At 47.2% G+C, this 17,377-nt stretch overlaps 1 protein-coding gene across 1 annotated transcript in view; it reads right to left on the bottom strand.

Moving 5' to 3' along the window:
- The window catches only part of LOC146860813 (sperm-specific sodium:proton exchanger-like), a 4,738,575-nt gene that overhangs the window by 343,243 nt on the left and 4,377,955 nt on the right, over window positions 1-17,377 (bottom strand). The window contains exon 19 of the mRNA XM_085646173.1: window positions 1,704-1,880. Coding sequence (XP_085502299.1) covers window positions 1,704-1,880 — 177 coding nt within the window. The remainder of the gene's footprint in view (window positions 1-1,703; window positions 1,881-17,377) is intronic.

The raw sequence follows: 17,377 nt of genomic DNA, 5'->3' as shown, positions 1-17,377 counted from the left end.
AAGGCCCAGGAGGGGGCCCTTGTGCCTACTGCCTTTAATTCCTGCTTTTCCCTTCAAGACCTCACCCACCCGGGGGCCTATTAGAATAGGGCAGGAGCCTGCGCTTCTTTTTTAAAGATTTTCAGTAAAAGCTGCGAATCCAATGCGGTAGTTTTAAAAAAAATGCTTTTTTTTGGTCCTGTGGGGTCGCTGTGGGTCGCTGTGGGACCCCCCCCCCCCCCCACACCAAGGGTATTGCTACCCTGCCCCCTTCTCTTTTTGTTTGACCTTTTTTTAGTGAGACTCGGCTCAAGCCAAGTCCCAAGATGGGTGCCAACACATCCTGGTTTGAAGTGGTGGCAGGCAATCAGATTTCAGCATGAGGACTGTAGGACCCTCAAAGGATCCACGTCCCTATATATAAAATTACGTTTTTCTCTAAATATCTCAAAAACGTCTGAACGTGTTTACAACAAATCACAAAAAAAGCACTTCCCTGAACCAACATCTACCTTTCTGCCAAATTTGGTGTAATTCTATTCAGCAGTTTGGGCTGTAGCCCTGCCTAAAGATCAAATGAAAATTAACATGGGGAAAACACATTTGAGACCCCCCTTTTTCTCGCCCGTCACCTGACGAATCACTCCAAAACTTTCAAGACAGTAGCTGAAGTGAGTGGCGAGGATTCGTCAAACAACGCTAAAGTTATTGGCAAATGAAAAAATGCTCTTTCTGTGGAAGCCACATCCTAACAATATCTATCTACTGGCAACCGCCAGTAGGTAATTCACTCATTACAATGCAAAAATGCATGGTCGAGTGCCACAATGTAATACAACACATTGCTGTTGTCAGGAGAGGAGCTGAATCTACACAACTAGAAAGAAAAAAGGTACACTATTGAATGGTGCAACCAAAATTAGAGATATGGGCGCCCTCACTCAAACATATTGTGTGAAGTAAAATACTTTGAAGGAAAAGGAAAGATGGATACCATCATGTTGCTACAGAGCAAGGTAAAGTTATACAAGGACTAGTGCCCAGTGGCTCTGTTTAAGAGGAAGCAGGTTAAGCCAATAATTAATTAACAAACAAAAGGACAAGATACAGATGGCTGTTTTCAACGGTTCAAGTCAGTGATAAGGAACCCTTAGTCACCTCCCGAGAGGAAGAGAATCACTAACCAATTGGTTGATAAAGGAAAGTTTACAATAAAAGTAAACAAACAGAATTAGGAAGGGAAACAATGACTGGTCCAGATCCCAGACATGAGATCATCTAAAGGATGAGCCAAACAAAAGATGACACCTGAATTGCAGAGTGAGATAAGGAGTTAAAGGTCGTAGGTGCTAGGAGGCTGGTCGATCTACCATGCAGTCCAATGTCCTGTTGGTGGTGAAAAGGCCTTTTAGTTGCTCTTGGCACAACAAGGTCCACATGAGTTTCTTGATTATGACGGATGGGTTGTTGGCTAATTCATTTTAAAACCAACGTATATGCAGCGGCTGACCTCCGATGAGGCAGGGTCGCAAATGATCAGTTTCCACACAAAGGCCCAGAAGAAGAGAGGTCACTCCCTTCGCAATAACTCACTCCTGTGAGGAAAGAGAACATATTATCCAACAAGTCCCAGCTGGTAAAGTAAATTAAAAATGAGTTAGCATATGTATGATTTTCTGAGGAAAGAACCATACTTATCTGACAGAAATATGACTTTTCCTGACCTGCACTGCTGTATCACATATTATTGAGACCTCCATTGCTTGCCTGGTGAGACAGTTCACCTCGCCTAAAAGAGTTCCAACTCCTCTGTAGTCTGTAAACTGTACCCCAAAGTTGCTTTCATCTTCTTCTTCTTCTTTTGAATGGTAATGTCCAAAATGAGGATTTGAACCATATAGCTGTTGAAATATAAGACAGAAAATAGAGAGAGCCATACGTTATTTTGCTTAATGATCATCTACAAAGTCCAGAAAATGTGTTATATGTTTTTCTGCATCCATCAATACCTAACCTTAATATTGCTGTTGGTGCCAACCTTTTTAAAACAATGGTTCATTTTCCTGGGAAGGGAATTTTCATAAAATGTATTAGATCAATGGAGCTACCCATATTCTGTATGGCAGTGCCTAATCCAATAACGCACCACTTGCAGCCTCCAATTTGATGGGAATATGGAGGGAACTCAACAGAGATATAGGTAGGAGGAAACAAAGGGCCAGATTTAAGGTTTCTCCAAAAGGGTACCCAGTCCACTAAACTGACAGTCCACTTGCTCCAATTTAGGGTTGGCAGGACCACCACCTTTCCAAAGACCGAGGCCCTTTTGGCTTTAATAATGGAAAGCTTGCTCTGACAGCCCAACAGAATACAGGCCTTTCCACACCCGCCCTATTTAGGGTGGACAGTGTGATGTCATTTTCCTTCTGTCCATCACCACCACCAAGTAAAAACTGGTAGTGAGGGATAGAAATAAAACAAATAATGACTTTCAAAACCAGGCAAAATAATATCTTGGTGTGGGGGCCATTAACGTTTTGTTTTGTTTTTACCAATAACAGACTCCCACATTGGCAGTATGTTCCTGAAACACAAAAACGTTATAAAAGTTGGTGGTTGACCATAAAAACCAGTGGCAGCCTAGCAGCCTACACAAAAAATGTTGTACCTTGACGAAAAGCACCATCACAGTGATTCCTGTCATGGATATAGAAATCACTGCTTGCCCAGCGGTGGGCTCTAAATTTGACAAACGGTAGTCAGTTAGGGTCATCCACCACCGTAACAGACGGAGTATGGTCTGCTAAACTTTAAATCTTGCCCCAACTCCTAGGACACCACTGTGGACTGATACTAACTTAAAGACAATAAATACACTGAAAGGCTTCAAACACTAGGATAACATTGGGATCTCTATACTAGGTGAGATCTGGGATGCAAATGGAGTGGTACCATTCACATACCAGCAAGCTGAATGAATCACAGACCTTTAAGTACCTTCAGCTTAGGTACACTCTCACTGCATGTAAAGGGTCTGAAGAGGAAGCTATGGAGGACTCCTCTATAAAAAGAATGCTACTGGACTCTGACAATAGGGAAATTTTCCTGGCGAATGCCAGTTTACTGAAAAACATTATTCTGAAAGTTACACCATCTATAAAATAGGCGGGTTCAGTGTATTGGTACGGTTGAAGGTCATATGTTTTACAGATGCTTTAAGATTTCCTAGAGAGGTGTTGATAAAAGCCAGAATGTGCTACACAAAGAGACAGCTCTGCATATTTGGGCAGCTGCCACCAATGTTAGAAATGGGATTTCTGGTTGGCTAGGGCTTGCGCCAAAGCCAGGTAGAAACCACCACTCTAGTCAGGGCAAGGAAGTTACACGCCAAAGATAACCCCTGCTCACCCCCTTGGTAGCTTGGCACGAGCAGTCAGGCTTATTTCTGAGGCGATGTGTAAAGCGTTTGCGCGCGCACCCAGCAACAACACCCAAGGCCCACCACAAAGGAAACTCCACACAAGGTATTCTATAAAAATAGCCTTTGTATTATACACAACACATCAGATAAAAACACACACTTTACAATGTGCCAACAGGCACGGGCAGAATTTACAAGGGATTATATGTACAGGGGACAGGGCCACATGGACCGCTGTCTGGAATTAGCACTCTTAGAACATATGATATGAAATTACTGTTCACACAAAAATAGCACAGGTATCACAGAACCAGTAACTACTGGTATTGGGCAATTACACCCTACGCAATCCTAATACACCTTAGGTACACATCACGCAGGGGGGGACCATGAACACATCAGCCTAACCTACACCGGGAAAAACCCTCTCCTACGCATAGGCACAACTAGACTGAGACATCGCCTAAATACATTGCGCAGGCGCAAAAATACACAAGGAATAATGATCAGGTACCCTAGGGGAGGGCACAACACAAGAAGAACTGTCCCCAGGCCAACCTGGCCTCTCAGGGGCAAGGACGCCCTATGTCCAGCAGAGTCAGGGCGCACTTGCGCAGGCTGCGCAAGCCAGGAACACAAAGCACAACCTAAACGTGGCAGTTGCCCACTAAGTGCTGGGCAACTGGAGAAATGCGGGGGCACCACTGTGCCTTCTCAAAACCATATACAGCAGGGGGGGTTGGAGCCTCTTTGGGACTCTAAATAAATGAAATGCCCCCGGAGCCTCGCTGGGCTCAACAAATGACATGCCCCCTGAGCCTCGCTGGGCTCAACAAATGAAATGCCCCCTGAGCCACGCTGGGCTCAACAAGGATTGGGCCAATCGTTGGAGCCTTGCAGGCCTTTTAAACAAATGGGGGCATGTTGGAGCCTCGTGGGCTCTTCCCAGAATGTGGGCCCGACGTTGGAGTGCACCGGCGCTCAAAATAAACGAGGGCCCCAATCGTTGGAGCCTTCGTCGGCTCGATACTTGCACACTCCGCCCCCTCACTCACCGGGACTCTGGGGGGCTCCTTCCGACCTCCTCCGGTCGTCTCGGTGTTCCACGGCTTGGGTGCGGAGCCTACGGGCTCAACGGAGCGCCTCGTCGGACCTAGGAGGGCTCCCGCTCCTCGGGGGCTCCCTCACTCTTGGCAGCACTCCGCTGCGGCTTGCAGGCTGGCCCTCTCGTCACTCCGCCGGGGAGCGCGGGGTAGGCTCCCGTCGCTTCCTTCCTCTCCCACCAGGCCCCGGTCACGTGGGCCACTCCCCCTCCCACTGGACCAATCCCAGTGCGGCAGGGGGATGACGCGGCCGGGACTCCGGGCTGCGGCGGTGATTTTTGAAATCGTGTTTAAGTCGCGGGGTGGGCACCGGCGCTTCTCTGAGGGCAGTAAATCGAGGTGGGCACTCGATTATGGCGGCAATGTCCCTGGCAGGGTGGGCACCTGCCAGGGGACTTCAGGCTCGGCAGAGACGGGGCAGACGCCGGGTGGGCACCGGCTTTTTAGAAATAAAAGCGCTCCTGAGCGCTAAAGGAAAAGGAAAGCGCTTCCAGGCGCTAGAGGTGAAAAATAAAGCGCTCCCAGCGCTTCAGGGCACACAATCAGCAAAAGTCCAGGCAAGTTCTCCCCTGCATGCAGCAGGGCAGGGGTGGGGGGGCAAGGCTGGACCCAGAGCCAGCTCACTGGGCCTCCAGGCAGGGAGGTAGTCCAGGTGGCGGTCCTCTGGTCCAGCAGCAGCGGCAGCAGCCCCCCTCAGGCAGGATCCTGGCAAAGAACAGTTTCTGTGGGGACACAGCCCCATTTTTATACAGCAAACCCCTTTGTTCTGGGTTCAGGGTGAGGGGGAAAACCAGTCGCAGCTGGTTGGGGAGCACCCTTGATGTGCTCAGCCCCTCACTCTATTCATTGGCAGGGCTAGGGTCGTCAGTCGCACCGCAGGGGGCGGGGCCAGCATTGTGTGTGGAAAACCCTGTCCTATTCAGGACCCAGGTGTACTCCTCCCACCCATCTAGCTGCTGATCTCCCCATTCACCACTGGGTGACTCATCCTGACTCTGGGGAATCCCTAGCCCGTCACATGACATGACCAGCCAATCACGCGACAGACACACTGCACACAGAAGTGCCCACTTCTAGAAGTGGCACTTCCACACTAGGTACATGCACGCCGCACACATCATCGCGCAGCATTCACTCCCACGAGTCCGCACATACCAAACTCGGGCCTGCACACCCCACGCATCAGGAACTACTAGGGACACATACAGTCCCCATGCATTCCTATGGGAGGGCAGGCCTATCTCACCACATGCACTCAGAGCGCGCACGCACTTTACCCTGGGACACAGGGAAAGTGCGCAGAAACCAAAAAATCACCACACCAAGTCACCAGTAAAAAGCAAAAAAAAGTTCAGGGGTGAACCTGCCAGAAGGGCCAAGTCCAACAGGCAGGCAGGCAACAAGTTATGCTTAAGGAACAGTGAGCAAAGTGACACCTTTAGCCACGTATTATGGAAATGCCACAGGCTGAAATGTTACTGGCATGTCATATGAAGAGAACTAGAACAGTAGGAATAACTTTTAAAATGTAAGCAATAGGGGCCTAATACAGTACTGGTGAACTGCCCCTTTTCCCCCCGCGGTGTAATTTTAGGTAAGTGTGCCAGGTGCAAACAGGGATAATGCATCCTTTTACTGATATTGTGCTGCCCTCAGGGCACCCATGAACTGGGCAGAGCATTAGTGAAAGACATATTGGCTGACTGAAGCAGACCATCTGCCTTTCACAGTGCAGATGGCACAGGGGACAGAGCTCTGATTGCAAAGGGATGTCTAGGGGGACGCTGACTGTACTCCCCTCTTTGTGGCGAATATTCAGTGCACCTCCTGACAGTCTCTTTATCTTTGCGCCATAGTTCTTATTATGAAGCAGGCACAGAGGTGAGGTGTTTCACTCATGCACAGGCCATTCCACCATGCAAATGAGGGAACAACCGTTTAGAATTGCACCAGCTTTACATGAACCTCTGCATTATTCTGGAAAGCAAACTCTCCATGAAACAACAGGTCAATGCTATCGCCTCAGCCTGCTGACACACACTCTGCATGCTCCGTGGAATCTTCAAATGGCTCCCCATCAGCACCAGGAAAATAGCGACGCAGGTCCTCATCTCCAGCTGTCTGGACAAAGGCAACACACTTTATACAGGCACCACCAGCGAACTCATGAGAAGACTTCGGACGATATAGAACGCAGCAGACAGACTGCCCCTTAACCTGCCCAAAAGGACCCACCCACCCCCTGAGATACCTCCACTGGGTCTGTATGTAGACAAGATGTCTTTTCAAACTCCTGACCCACGCACACCTACAAAGCCCAGTTGGCATGAACCATCTTTTGAACCTGCACCAACCTTCCAGGAATCTCCGCTCCACCCACTTCGCCCTAGAACAGACACCGCACATGTGTCACTGCTGCACTGGAGGAAGCTCCTTCTCCCACTCATGAGCAAATCCTGGAACGCCCTCCCCCTACACCTCTGAACATCACCATTGCTGACAGACTTTAGGAAGAAGCTCACAACCTGTCTTTTTCACTGAAAACCGCAGCCCAGCACCTGTATAACCTCATGTGTAATAGGTTGTGCTCTACAAATACAGCATGATTGATTGATGTACATGGGCACTATCTGTATAAAAGAAGAGGCTGCTCAAACATTTGTGGCCCCTTTTGTAATACCAAAGAGTCTCAGGGGGACAGAAAGTGGGTACTTGTGCTTGTTGTGCCCCTGGAGCACTTTACATAACACGTCTCTAAGTGTACTCCTGGGGATATGGGAGCAACAGACTTAGTGATGTATCAGACATTGTTTTTAAAGCAAAACCTGATAGTGGAGAATAGGGACATTGCCAAAAATAGGGGAGCCCCACTCCTCTGCCAATAATCAAGTGAACAACTTCTCAATGTCAGCCAAAAAGGTGATCTACAAAAATCACTGTTATCTCCAAAAAGTTGACAACAATTTGGAAAAATGGTGTGGAACACAATGGGACTGGTTGTAGAAAAAGTAAAAACCTAGCTGTCTCTTAGACTGCCGATGGATAAGAAGCTGGAGCATCAAATGTGATTGTGTGCTCAAACCCTGTATATAATAGCATGACTTCTGATGGATACCAAACGTATCAGGTAGATCTGAATTATTTCATGAGGACATAGGTTACGGGAGTACTGGGGTTTCTGCAATTTTTCTTATAACACAATAATGTTATTGGTGATTATTAATGCCAAAGGTGACCTAGCACTATGAGTACGAGAGTGCAAAATCTGTCAGTTAACTAAACCTTCAACAATAAGACCAGCTCTTTGGAGATGGAAACATAGTGGCAGGCTGACGCCGGTCGCAGGAACTTCCGGACTGAGGGGAGAGATGCAAACCGAACAAAGCAGAAATTTCTGAGTTTTGCCAAAAGAACACTTAGTTTATGCGCCGCTGGATATATAGTGTGGAGGCTTACCTGATTTTGTTGAGGGAACCCGTCAAACCCGTATGGGATCCGACGGGAGGCGTCAGAAGGTGGTCTGGTGCTGGGAGGCGGCTCTCTGGCAGAGGTCCCGCATGGCAACAGCACTGGCCGGCTTCCGGCTTGATAGAGGCAGAGGCAGCACGGGGCGGCAGCCTACGGAGGAAAGACGCTGCGCTGACTACACGGAGGAGCGGGCGAAGAAATTTACCGAACAGACAGGGCGTCCCTGTACAGTTGAGAGGAATGTACGGGAGAACAAAGTGCAACTTCTGAAAATATTACAGGTACAGCTGGGGCCGATGGAAAGAGATCACCCCCCACAGGTACTTTCTTCTTCTTCTTCTAAAGATTATTTGAAGGTGGGGGCTGAGAGTGCCATGGGAAGTGCCAGAGTAAGCACTGGTGTACGGAGTACTAGAGAGGAAAATACCTCAGTTAATACCCCAGCTGATAGAGTACCGCATGTAAGGAATCGGTACCAATTACGGTCGGTCCCTGAGAGGAAAGGTAAAGAGGGAAAATCAAGGGAGCAGACGGCGTGGGAGGTGGTAGCTATTTACCCTGATTCAAAAGGTGGTGAAAGCTGCGGGGAAACCTAAGCGTTGCGGGCCTAAAGAGTTGCGTTCACTCTCAAAGCCCTCACCATCCCTTAGCTCCTATTTTAGAATAATGAAGCAGGTCAGTGTGTCTAATCAGGGGACGAGGAGCAGTGTAAATCCGACGCTGACGCACATAGTACCACTTTCTCTTGAAAACCGTTTTTCTTTGTTGGCCAACTTGGCTGGGGACGAACAAGATGGGAGCGGTCCAAGTCCTAGCTTGAGACTGCCTCAAGATAGCAGTCAACCATCTATGGCAGGTAACCTAAGCCAAGGGGAAGCTAGTCCTCAGGTTGAAGGAGGGACTGTAAATCAGTTGGAAAAAATTATATTGAACCTCAGGCAGGACATTCTTATGAAGTTCGAGATCTCTGAGGATAACCAAAAATGTATCCAAGAAAAATGTTGGGTACTAGAGGAAAAACTGAATGGTATTGCACAACGCACTGCAATTTTGGAAGGGAAGGTGAAGGTTCTGTCTGAAGCTATGTGTGAGAATTCCAGGGACGTAGAGACCTTGAAATCCCAAAATAAATCCCTGCAGGAAGACTTGGAGAGGCTTGAAACTCAGTCCAGGTGAAACAATTTGATAGTTCTTAATATTCCGGAAGGCACTGAAAAAGGTGACATTAAAAGTTTCATCTGTAAACTACTAAGAGAAGGAATACTACATGACAGACCAGACCTGGATCTTGAGAAAGGAGAGTCAGAGGGTGCCCAGGGATCCCTTTAAGTTAAACCCTGCTAGGAAGACTCCAAGGAAAACTCTGATTAACTTTCTTACCTATGCAGTTAAAGAGTTGGTGTTGGGACGTGCCTTGAAGGAAGGATCTCTGAAGTACGGAAACTTTAGCTACTAAGTGAGATCAGACATAGGCAGGAGAACTGCACAGAGGCAATGGGAATTGGGGACCAGGATGAACGATCTACGGGGTAAAGGGGCCCAGGTCCAGATGAAGTTTCCAGCGATGATGAAAATTATGTGGAGAAATAATATGCACAATATTAGTAATCCAGAAGAGGTGGGCACTTTTTTTTTTTAGCTCAGATGGAGGGATGAGTGTTTAGTCTTTAAAGTTTCTGTATGGGTCCCCTATCAGGTGAAATAGTGTAGGTGCATCTAAACAAGTTCCTTATGAGTTGTTAGGCTTTCTTTTCTTTAATGCACATATAACTATCTCTCTTCGGGAGGGGGGGTCGCGAAGGGTGGATTCTATTGCCGAGGGATGGGAAAGGGGATTTCCAAGGGGGCATGGGGGTGGGTGATGGGGGGCACTGGATGTTGGGAGCATAAGACAAAAAAATAAAAATTGGTCCTCTTTTGTTATACTCTAATATGGTTATAGCCATTTCTGGGTCCTATCAGGTTAGGAAGTTTAATCAAGAGTCTATGCTGAAGAAGCTAAATGGGGATAGAGTGTGGTGTTTCGAGTATGAATAAGTTAAACATGGTTCAATTTATATCTTGGAATGTCAATGTTTGAGATCTAGGAAGATGGTGGCCCGGGTGACAGAATACCTCAAGAATAGTGAGGCGCAAATTATACTGCTTTAGGAGACCCATCTGGAACGGAAAGAATGTGGGTTATGTTTTAGCAAGCTACGTTGGGTCCAGGAGGTAGTGTGTTCAGACCAGAGAGGTTGTACTAGAGGAGTGGCTTTAATTATCAGAATCAATTCTGGAATTAAGGCTTGTAAAATATGAATCGGCTCTCTCTGGTAGATGGTTAGTGGCTAATTTAGTGATTCAAGGTAGGACAGTATTGTGTGCAATGTATTAAGGTCCAAACAATGACAATGCAGAAGCCCTAATGAAGTTAGAATCTTGCCTTTTGGAGACTACGGCCCAGATTACACATGGAGGGGACTTTAATTTGGTTCTAAATGAAAAACTAGATAGAACATCAAAAGTTGAATATGTCAGCCCCCCTAAAACATCTGCTAGGTTGAAAAACAGGATGGCTGAATTTAATCTGATGGATATATGACGCAGTAAGATGGGGAGAGCTAGGGATTTTACTTTCTATAGTAAAAAGTATGGGCATCATTCTCGTATCAATTATTTTCTTGTGGATCAGGAGTTACACGCAAACATGGAAGCGGTAAAACATGTCCCGCAGCTCTTTCAGACCATTCTCCAGTGGTCCTATTCCTTAGACATCACCAAAAAATGGGACCGAGAAGGTGGACTCTGGATAGGACTATCCTATTAGATGAGAGGGTGGTACTGAACTTAGCGGATAAGACAGTTGACTTTTTTCTTCTTACTAGGGGCTCTGCAAAATTGCAAATAGTCAGGGATGCTTTTAAAGCTTATCTAAGGGCAATATTTAGCTCTATAATGGTTGGTAAGAGGCGTGCGGTGAGGCAGGAAGACGAGTGAGCAAATTAAAGAGATCAAGGCCAGAGAATGCGATCTTCAGAAGGCTTCGATGGAGGGATCAGGTGGAGTTCCTGTACTAAGTAGAGAATTGGAGGGGCTACAGGCAGAATTTCAAGCACAGCTAGATAAAAGGATATCGGATAAATGGAAAGTGAGTAAGCGCCAGCATTTTTCATATGGTGAAAGGTGTAGTTTGCTTTTGACTTGGAAGGCTAAAACTAATAGGGCCAGAAATTAAATATGGAATTTAATAAACACAGAGTCAGGGGTGATGTTGAATACCAATGCAGATATAAGTGGAGAAGCCCGGAGATATACGAGTAGCCTATATAGAGAGGATATACAACCCAGGAAAGATCGCATAGAGGCATGGCTAAAGAGGACGGAGATTTCGCAATTAACAAACGAGCAAAAGAGGGTTTTGGAGGTAGAGATCACGGAGGAGGAGATCAGGGTACAGTGTAGGAAAATGGCAGGCGGGAAGACAGCCAGGCCAGATGGCTTCCCAGTTGAGATCTACACTCAAATCATAGATAAAGTAGCTACGGTCTTGAAAGATATATTTAATGCAATATACATAGAAGGTGAAACAGCTCCCCGATCCTGGTCAGAGGCCACGGTAACTTTAATTTTGAAACCGAATAAAGATCCGTTGAGAGTAGACTCTTAAAGACCAATATCGCTCTTGAACACAGATTAGAAGATCTTTTCAGGGATAGTAGCTTCAAGAGTAGCACAGATCATTAGGGGAGTTATACACTCGGATCAAAGAGGTTTTATTCCAGGGAGGCAGCTTAATGAGCTTATGTACCTGATGATGGGGGTTATAGATATGGCGGAGGCCCAGAATTTGCCTATGACTGTAGTAGTGGTAGATGCAGCACAGGCCTTCGACCAAGTGCATTGGGTGTATCTTTGGGAAGCCCAAAGAAACGTTGGTGTTCCGCAGAACATGGTAAGGGCTGTGCAAAACTTATATTATCTCCCTAGTGATTGTGTGTAGTAAGTGCAGTGCAAAATTTTAAATTGTACCAGTTTAAATTTTGAGGAAATTGCTACCTCTTTTGGGGATGTGATTGCATCCTGCCAATCCGTTTCATCCAGTGTTCCCCCCTCAGTCTCCCATCCCTCCTTAAGAGTGGTCATGGGGTCCGGCTGATTGTTTATTATTTTTTCGTATGTCAGGGAAATGGCTTTTTTAGTCAGGTGGTCTGTCAGGAGTCTGTCCTCTAATGGTGGGGCCTCTGGTAGTTTTGTACCTGGTGAAAGCACTCCTCTCAGTGCATGTCTGACCTGCATATATCCGAAGGTTTCTGTCTGTGCCATCCCGTAAGTGGTCTTTAGTTGGGAAAACGGGACTACTGTGCCTTTTTTCCATATGTCTCCCACTCTTAAGAAATACCTATCAGGTCCCAGTGTCTAAATCCTTTGGTATTTCACAGCTTACCGAGCCGTTGGGTTTCCCATGATGACGTGGCCAACGTTAAGACCCCTTCCCATCCCAGCATTCGCTGTGCCTCAAACCAGATTCTGATAGTGTGGGCTGTTGGACCTGTGAGGGCCACCCTCCTTGATTTGTTTTATAGTGTCCCCATTATCCCATCAGCTCCTAGGAGGTGTCTATCCATACGATATGCAGGGTCATCTTGTGGTGCATGAAGCCATTGATTTATCACCGTGAGCTGGGATGCCCAGTAATAGATTTTTATATTGGGGAGGGCAATGCCACCGTCATACCACCCCCTCCCAAGTTTATGCATGGCTATACGGGCAGGTTTCCCGTCCCATAGCAGAGTGGCAACCTCGGCATTTATCGATGCAAGTATGCAGGGGACACTGGAATCTGCGTTTTTTGTAGGGCATATAAAAATCTGGGGAGTGCCATCATCCTAAAGAGGGCTGCTCTCCCCAGTAGCGTAAGTGGCAGTGAGCGCCAATATTTGAAATCGCAGGGGAAACGCGCCAGTGGCTGTGTGATGTTTTCTGCCCTAAATTGTGTGTTTAGGTGTGTGATATATATATGCCGAGGTATTTAAGTTCTTCGGTCGCAATCTGTATGTCACAGTTACGCGGAAGCCGTGGCGGGGGACCGTGAAGTACATAGAAGAGCGACTTTGCCTAGTTTATGGTGTAACCAGAGACCCGCCCATACGCTGCGCATATATCTAATAGACTGTTCATAGAGCGTGCAAGTGATGCCAGATATAATAATATATCGTCCGCATATAGTGAGATTCGGTCTTCCCACCCTATTGCTCATTTCAAACCATGGATGACAGGGTCCTGTCGTATCCATGCCGCTAATGGTTTCAGCACCAGCGCAAAGAGGAGTGGTAACAGAGGACAGCCTTGCCTCGTTCCTCTACCCAGAGGGAAATCTGACGAGATGCGGCCATTTACAACTACCTGCGCCAGGGGCTTTGTATACAGTAGCTGTATCCATGCGCAGAAATGTGGGCCAAATCACATGTGGCGGAGGACCGGAAAAAGTAAAGGCCACTCAACGAGGTCGAATGCCATACGGGCATCCAACAACAGAATAACCGTGTCTTCTTCAGTAGTAGTCTTGTGCGCCATTACACTGTGCAATCTCCTCAGGTTAAGTGCCGTGTTTCGATTTGGCATAAATCCTGATTGACCAGTGTTATCAGAGGCGGCTGCAGCCTCATGGCCAGCAAGTATTTTGGCTTCCGCATTTATCAAGGAGATTGGTCTGTATGACATGCCTTTCTGCGGCGGTTTGCCCAGTTTATGTATTGCAAAGATTGTCGCCATGCGCTGATATCTTGGTAGCTCCCCTTTTTCCAAACTATCCATATACATATTGAGCAGATGTGGTATGAGCTGTGGTGTCGCTTTCTTGTATAGCTCCACCGGTATACCATTGGGTCCTAGCGCCTTTCCCGTTTGTAACGCCCCCACAGCTAACATAAGCTTGTCTTGGGTCAGATCTTTCTCTAGAGTCTGTGATGCCTCAGGTGTAAGCTTGGTCATCTGTATATCCTTCAGGAAGACTACATTTTCATCTATTGTGGCTGAGGCCAGAGGCGTATATACCTGTTTGTAGTGGGCCGCAAGTGTCTCAACTATTCGCTGAGGGTCAGAGGTTGTGGACTCGGTTTCCAGCCAGAGTTGTGCCACCCACCTGTTAGCTCTTTCCTTCTTCTCTTGCCAGGCAAGAAGCTTGCCTGCTTTATCGCCTACTTCATATATAGAGTGCTGCACATTGGTAAGTTTGGATTACGCCTCCTCCCATGCATATGGCCTGTATCCCTGTTGCACAAGGTGCATCTTGTGTGCAGTAGTCTCACTGGCGTCTGTAGCGTGGTCAGTCTCCGCCTGGAGCACCCCCTGGTCTAATGTCTCAATCTGTTGTCGTGTGGCCCGTTTATGGTCAGCAACTAATGAGATGGCCTGGCCCCGTAGCACAGTTTTTATATGCCTCCCTTAGAATTGTCGGGGGATGCTTGTTTCAAGATGTTGATGCACTCAATGGAGTTTGGATAGTAGCTTACTGTGCATACAATTGCCATCATGGTAATGCTAAGCACTATCAAATCAAACTACTTTTCATAGAATGATATAGAGTTGTCAGTGCTTGCTCCTCCAATGCATCTTCAAGCCCCCCCATGTAGTACATCTCAAGATATACATTTTCAGTGTGATACTGCACTGCCAAAATCTCATTCACAATGCAGTTCAGGTGGGCCTTCAGTCTTTGCTCTCAGTAGTGGTTATGAGGATATTGGTTCAGGGAGGATGTAGTGTGCCACAGTGTGGGTTTCTGTGGGACATACTTTTAGGTGTGCATTAGTGTTATGTTGCCATGACATGTGGCACTTAAAGCAGCGGTGAGCTCACCATACCTATTTTTGTACATATATCTATGTGCCTATGCACATTTGTATTACTACCTTTCCCTGTATTTCCAGTTCACACTGGGGATACCCTATGCTGACATTCCCTCATTCCCCCTGAACAACATGGTAAAGGACACTTTCACATTACTGCAGCTTCGCTTTGTGGTCACTTTCATGTATAGGCCAGAGGTCTTCAAAAGGCAGGGTGAGGTCCCCCACGCACGGGGGAGGTCTTAAATTATATCAAGGGGTGCACCAGTCTCTAGGCCAGAGAGGCTCATGTTTTGTTTTTAGTGTTAGGAGCATGAGCAGCAGAAAGCCAGCCTTGTAATGGGCTGTCACTGACAACTTTGGTCATTTATTTCCTGACTGGGAGTATGTGTGAAAAGGGGTAGCAGAGCTTAAATAATACGAATCCTCCTGTATCGAATCGAATGACATGCTCTTTGGTGTGCTATGATAACAACATATTTGAAGCCATTGAAATGGTGTCATAATTTTTACACATGCAACGTTAGACTTCCTTCATGGGCATGTTCATCATTTCATCTTCATCATCACCATTGAGTTAAGGGCATTTTGTTTGTGCCTTTGAGAGACAATGGAATGACAGTCATCAGCAACACCAGTTGCTTGGTTTAGCCCTGTTTAGATATTGCCAATTTCGATGAACAATAGTGCAAAAATTGAGGGTGGCAGAGAATTAATTAATTTTTACAGGGCGGGGGTGCAGCAATGATAATTTTGAAGCCCACTGGTGTTGGTTGGGTGTGTCACTTACTGGCGGTTACGTCTGTGACGGTCCTGGTTTTGCTGGTCATCAAGTAGGTACAGAAGCGGTATGATGTGCGCGATGGGCACCATGACTGCACAGGAACTGTGGAAGCATGTTGTGGTGAGTTTCGGCCTTATGAGCCCCCCTTCTGCCAGCTCAGATAAGGTGGTTGGAAAGACACAGACGGCCCATCAGAAATACGCATCGTAAAAGGGTGGGTGGTTGCAGGGCCGGACAGCTCTCGGATCTGCTCCATTCATCCTTTCCGAAACAGCCACGGTCGGATTTTCCATCCCGGATTGGAAGAACCAAGTTGGTCGGAACGTCATTCATTGCAGTGCATCATAACACTGCGGTCGGATTGACCGCTTCAGAAACAAGATCGGCCCCAAACTGTTGAGTTTTTTTTATTTTTTTTTATTAGCATTTTAATTGTGTACAAACAAAGACAACCATAACATTTCAGTCACAGTACAACAGCATCCGTCATCCAATTCTTGCTGTTCCATTCCTGATCAGAGGCCCCCCACGCCCACCGTCCCTTATCGCATGTAATGGCAGTGGTTAGTTCCCTTGATGCAATTGCAAATATTGGGTTAGGTACGTCCAATAGTCTCTTGGCTTCGATCTGGTAGGGAGTTCTTCTTCATAGGTCCTTAGGGTGTCTCTACAGTACGTTAAGTCCGCAAGCCATTCTTTAGGTTTCGGGATCTGCCTGCCATTCCAGCAGAGCGAGACCCTCCTTTTGGCCATTAGTAACGCTATCACACAGAATCTACGCTTTAAGGCCCTAAACCCGGGCAGCAGTCCCAGCAAACAGGTTTTGGCCTCACAGCACACCTCACCGCCCACCATAGCCCCCAACAGCTGCGTCACTTGTACCCAGTATTCCCCAATTGCCCCACACGACCACGCCAGATGAATGAAGTCCGCCCCTCTGCACCACAGCGCCCACATCTAGAATCCTCCCGCAGCCCATATCTGTGTAGCCTGGCAGGCGTGTAGTACGTCTGATGTAGGTACTTGAAATGTAGGATGCGGAGATTGCCATTGGGCGTTAACATGCCAGTTAGTGTACAAGCAGTAGCCCATTCATCCTCTGTTAGTGGGGTGTCTAAGCAGCTATTCCACTTCTCCATGGAGGCATTCGTATTTGCCGCTATGTCAGCTTGGATTTTCGTATACAGTGTAGATACCAGGTGCTTGGCCGTGAGTGTGGTGATTAGCCACTGCAGAGCGGTCAATCCTGGAGGTTCCGCCGGATATGTTGGGTACAGCTGCTTCACAGCTTTTTGCAGCCTGTGATAGTTGAATCGGAACAGTACAGTCATATTCCTAATGAATGTCAATTGATCTAGCGTTTTAAAAGTCCCATCTTCGTACAGATCCCCCAGCGTGTCGATGCCCACCTGGCGCAGCAATTCCAACCCCACTTCTTCCTGCGTGACTGAAATTTCCGGATGCCATTGGAGCCGGAGCGCCGAGGCATACAGCGGTAGTTTATTAGCTTTCCTGCCCATAATATGCCATGCTTTGTTCGTGGCATCTATTGTGTTAATGTCTTTCTTGTGTAATGGAGGCCTGCGATGGGTTATAACCGCTTCTAGCGGGATTGGCAGGGCGTCCCCTTCTTCGATTGCGGTATGGGTGAGGAATGGGACTTTGTGGTACCAAAAATGCGCATATTGCGCTTGCGCACAGAGGTAGTAAAGTAAAAAATCGGGAACCCCGAACCCACCCCGGCTGTACGGCAGTGTAAGTGTCCGCAACTCAACCCTAGCCATCTTTCCTG

The sequence above is a fragment of the Triturus cristatus genome, chromosome 3_1 (assembly GCF_964204655.1).
Source record: "Triturus cristatus chromosome 3_1, aTriCri1.1, whole genome shotgun sequence".
Lineage (NCBI taxonomy): Eukaryota > Metazoa > Chordata > Amphibia > Caudata > Salamandridae > Triturus > Triturus cristatus.
This window is presented reverse-complemented; position numbering and strand designations above follow the sequence as displayed.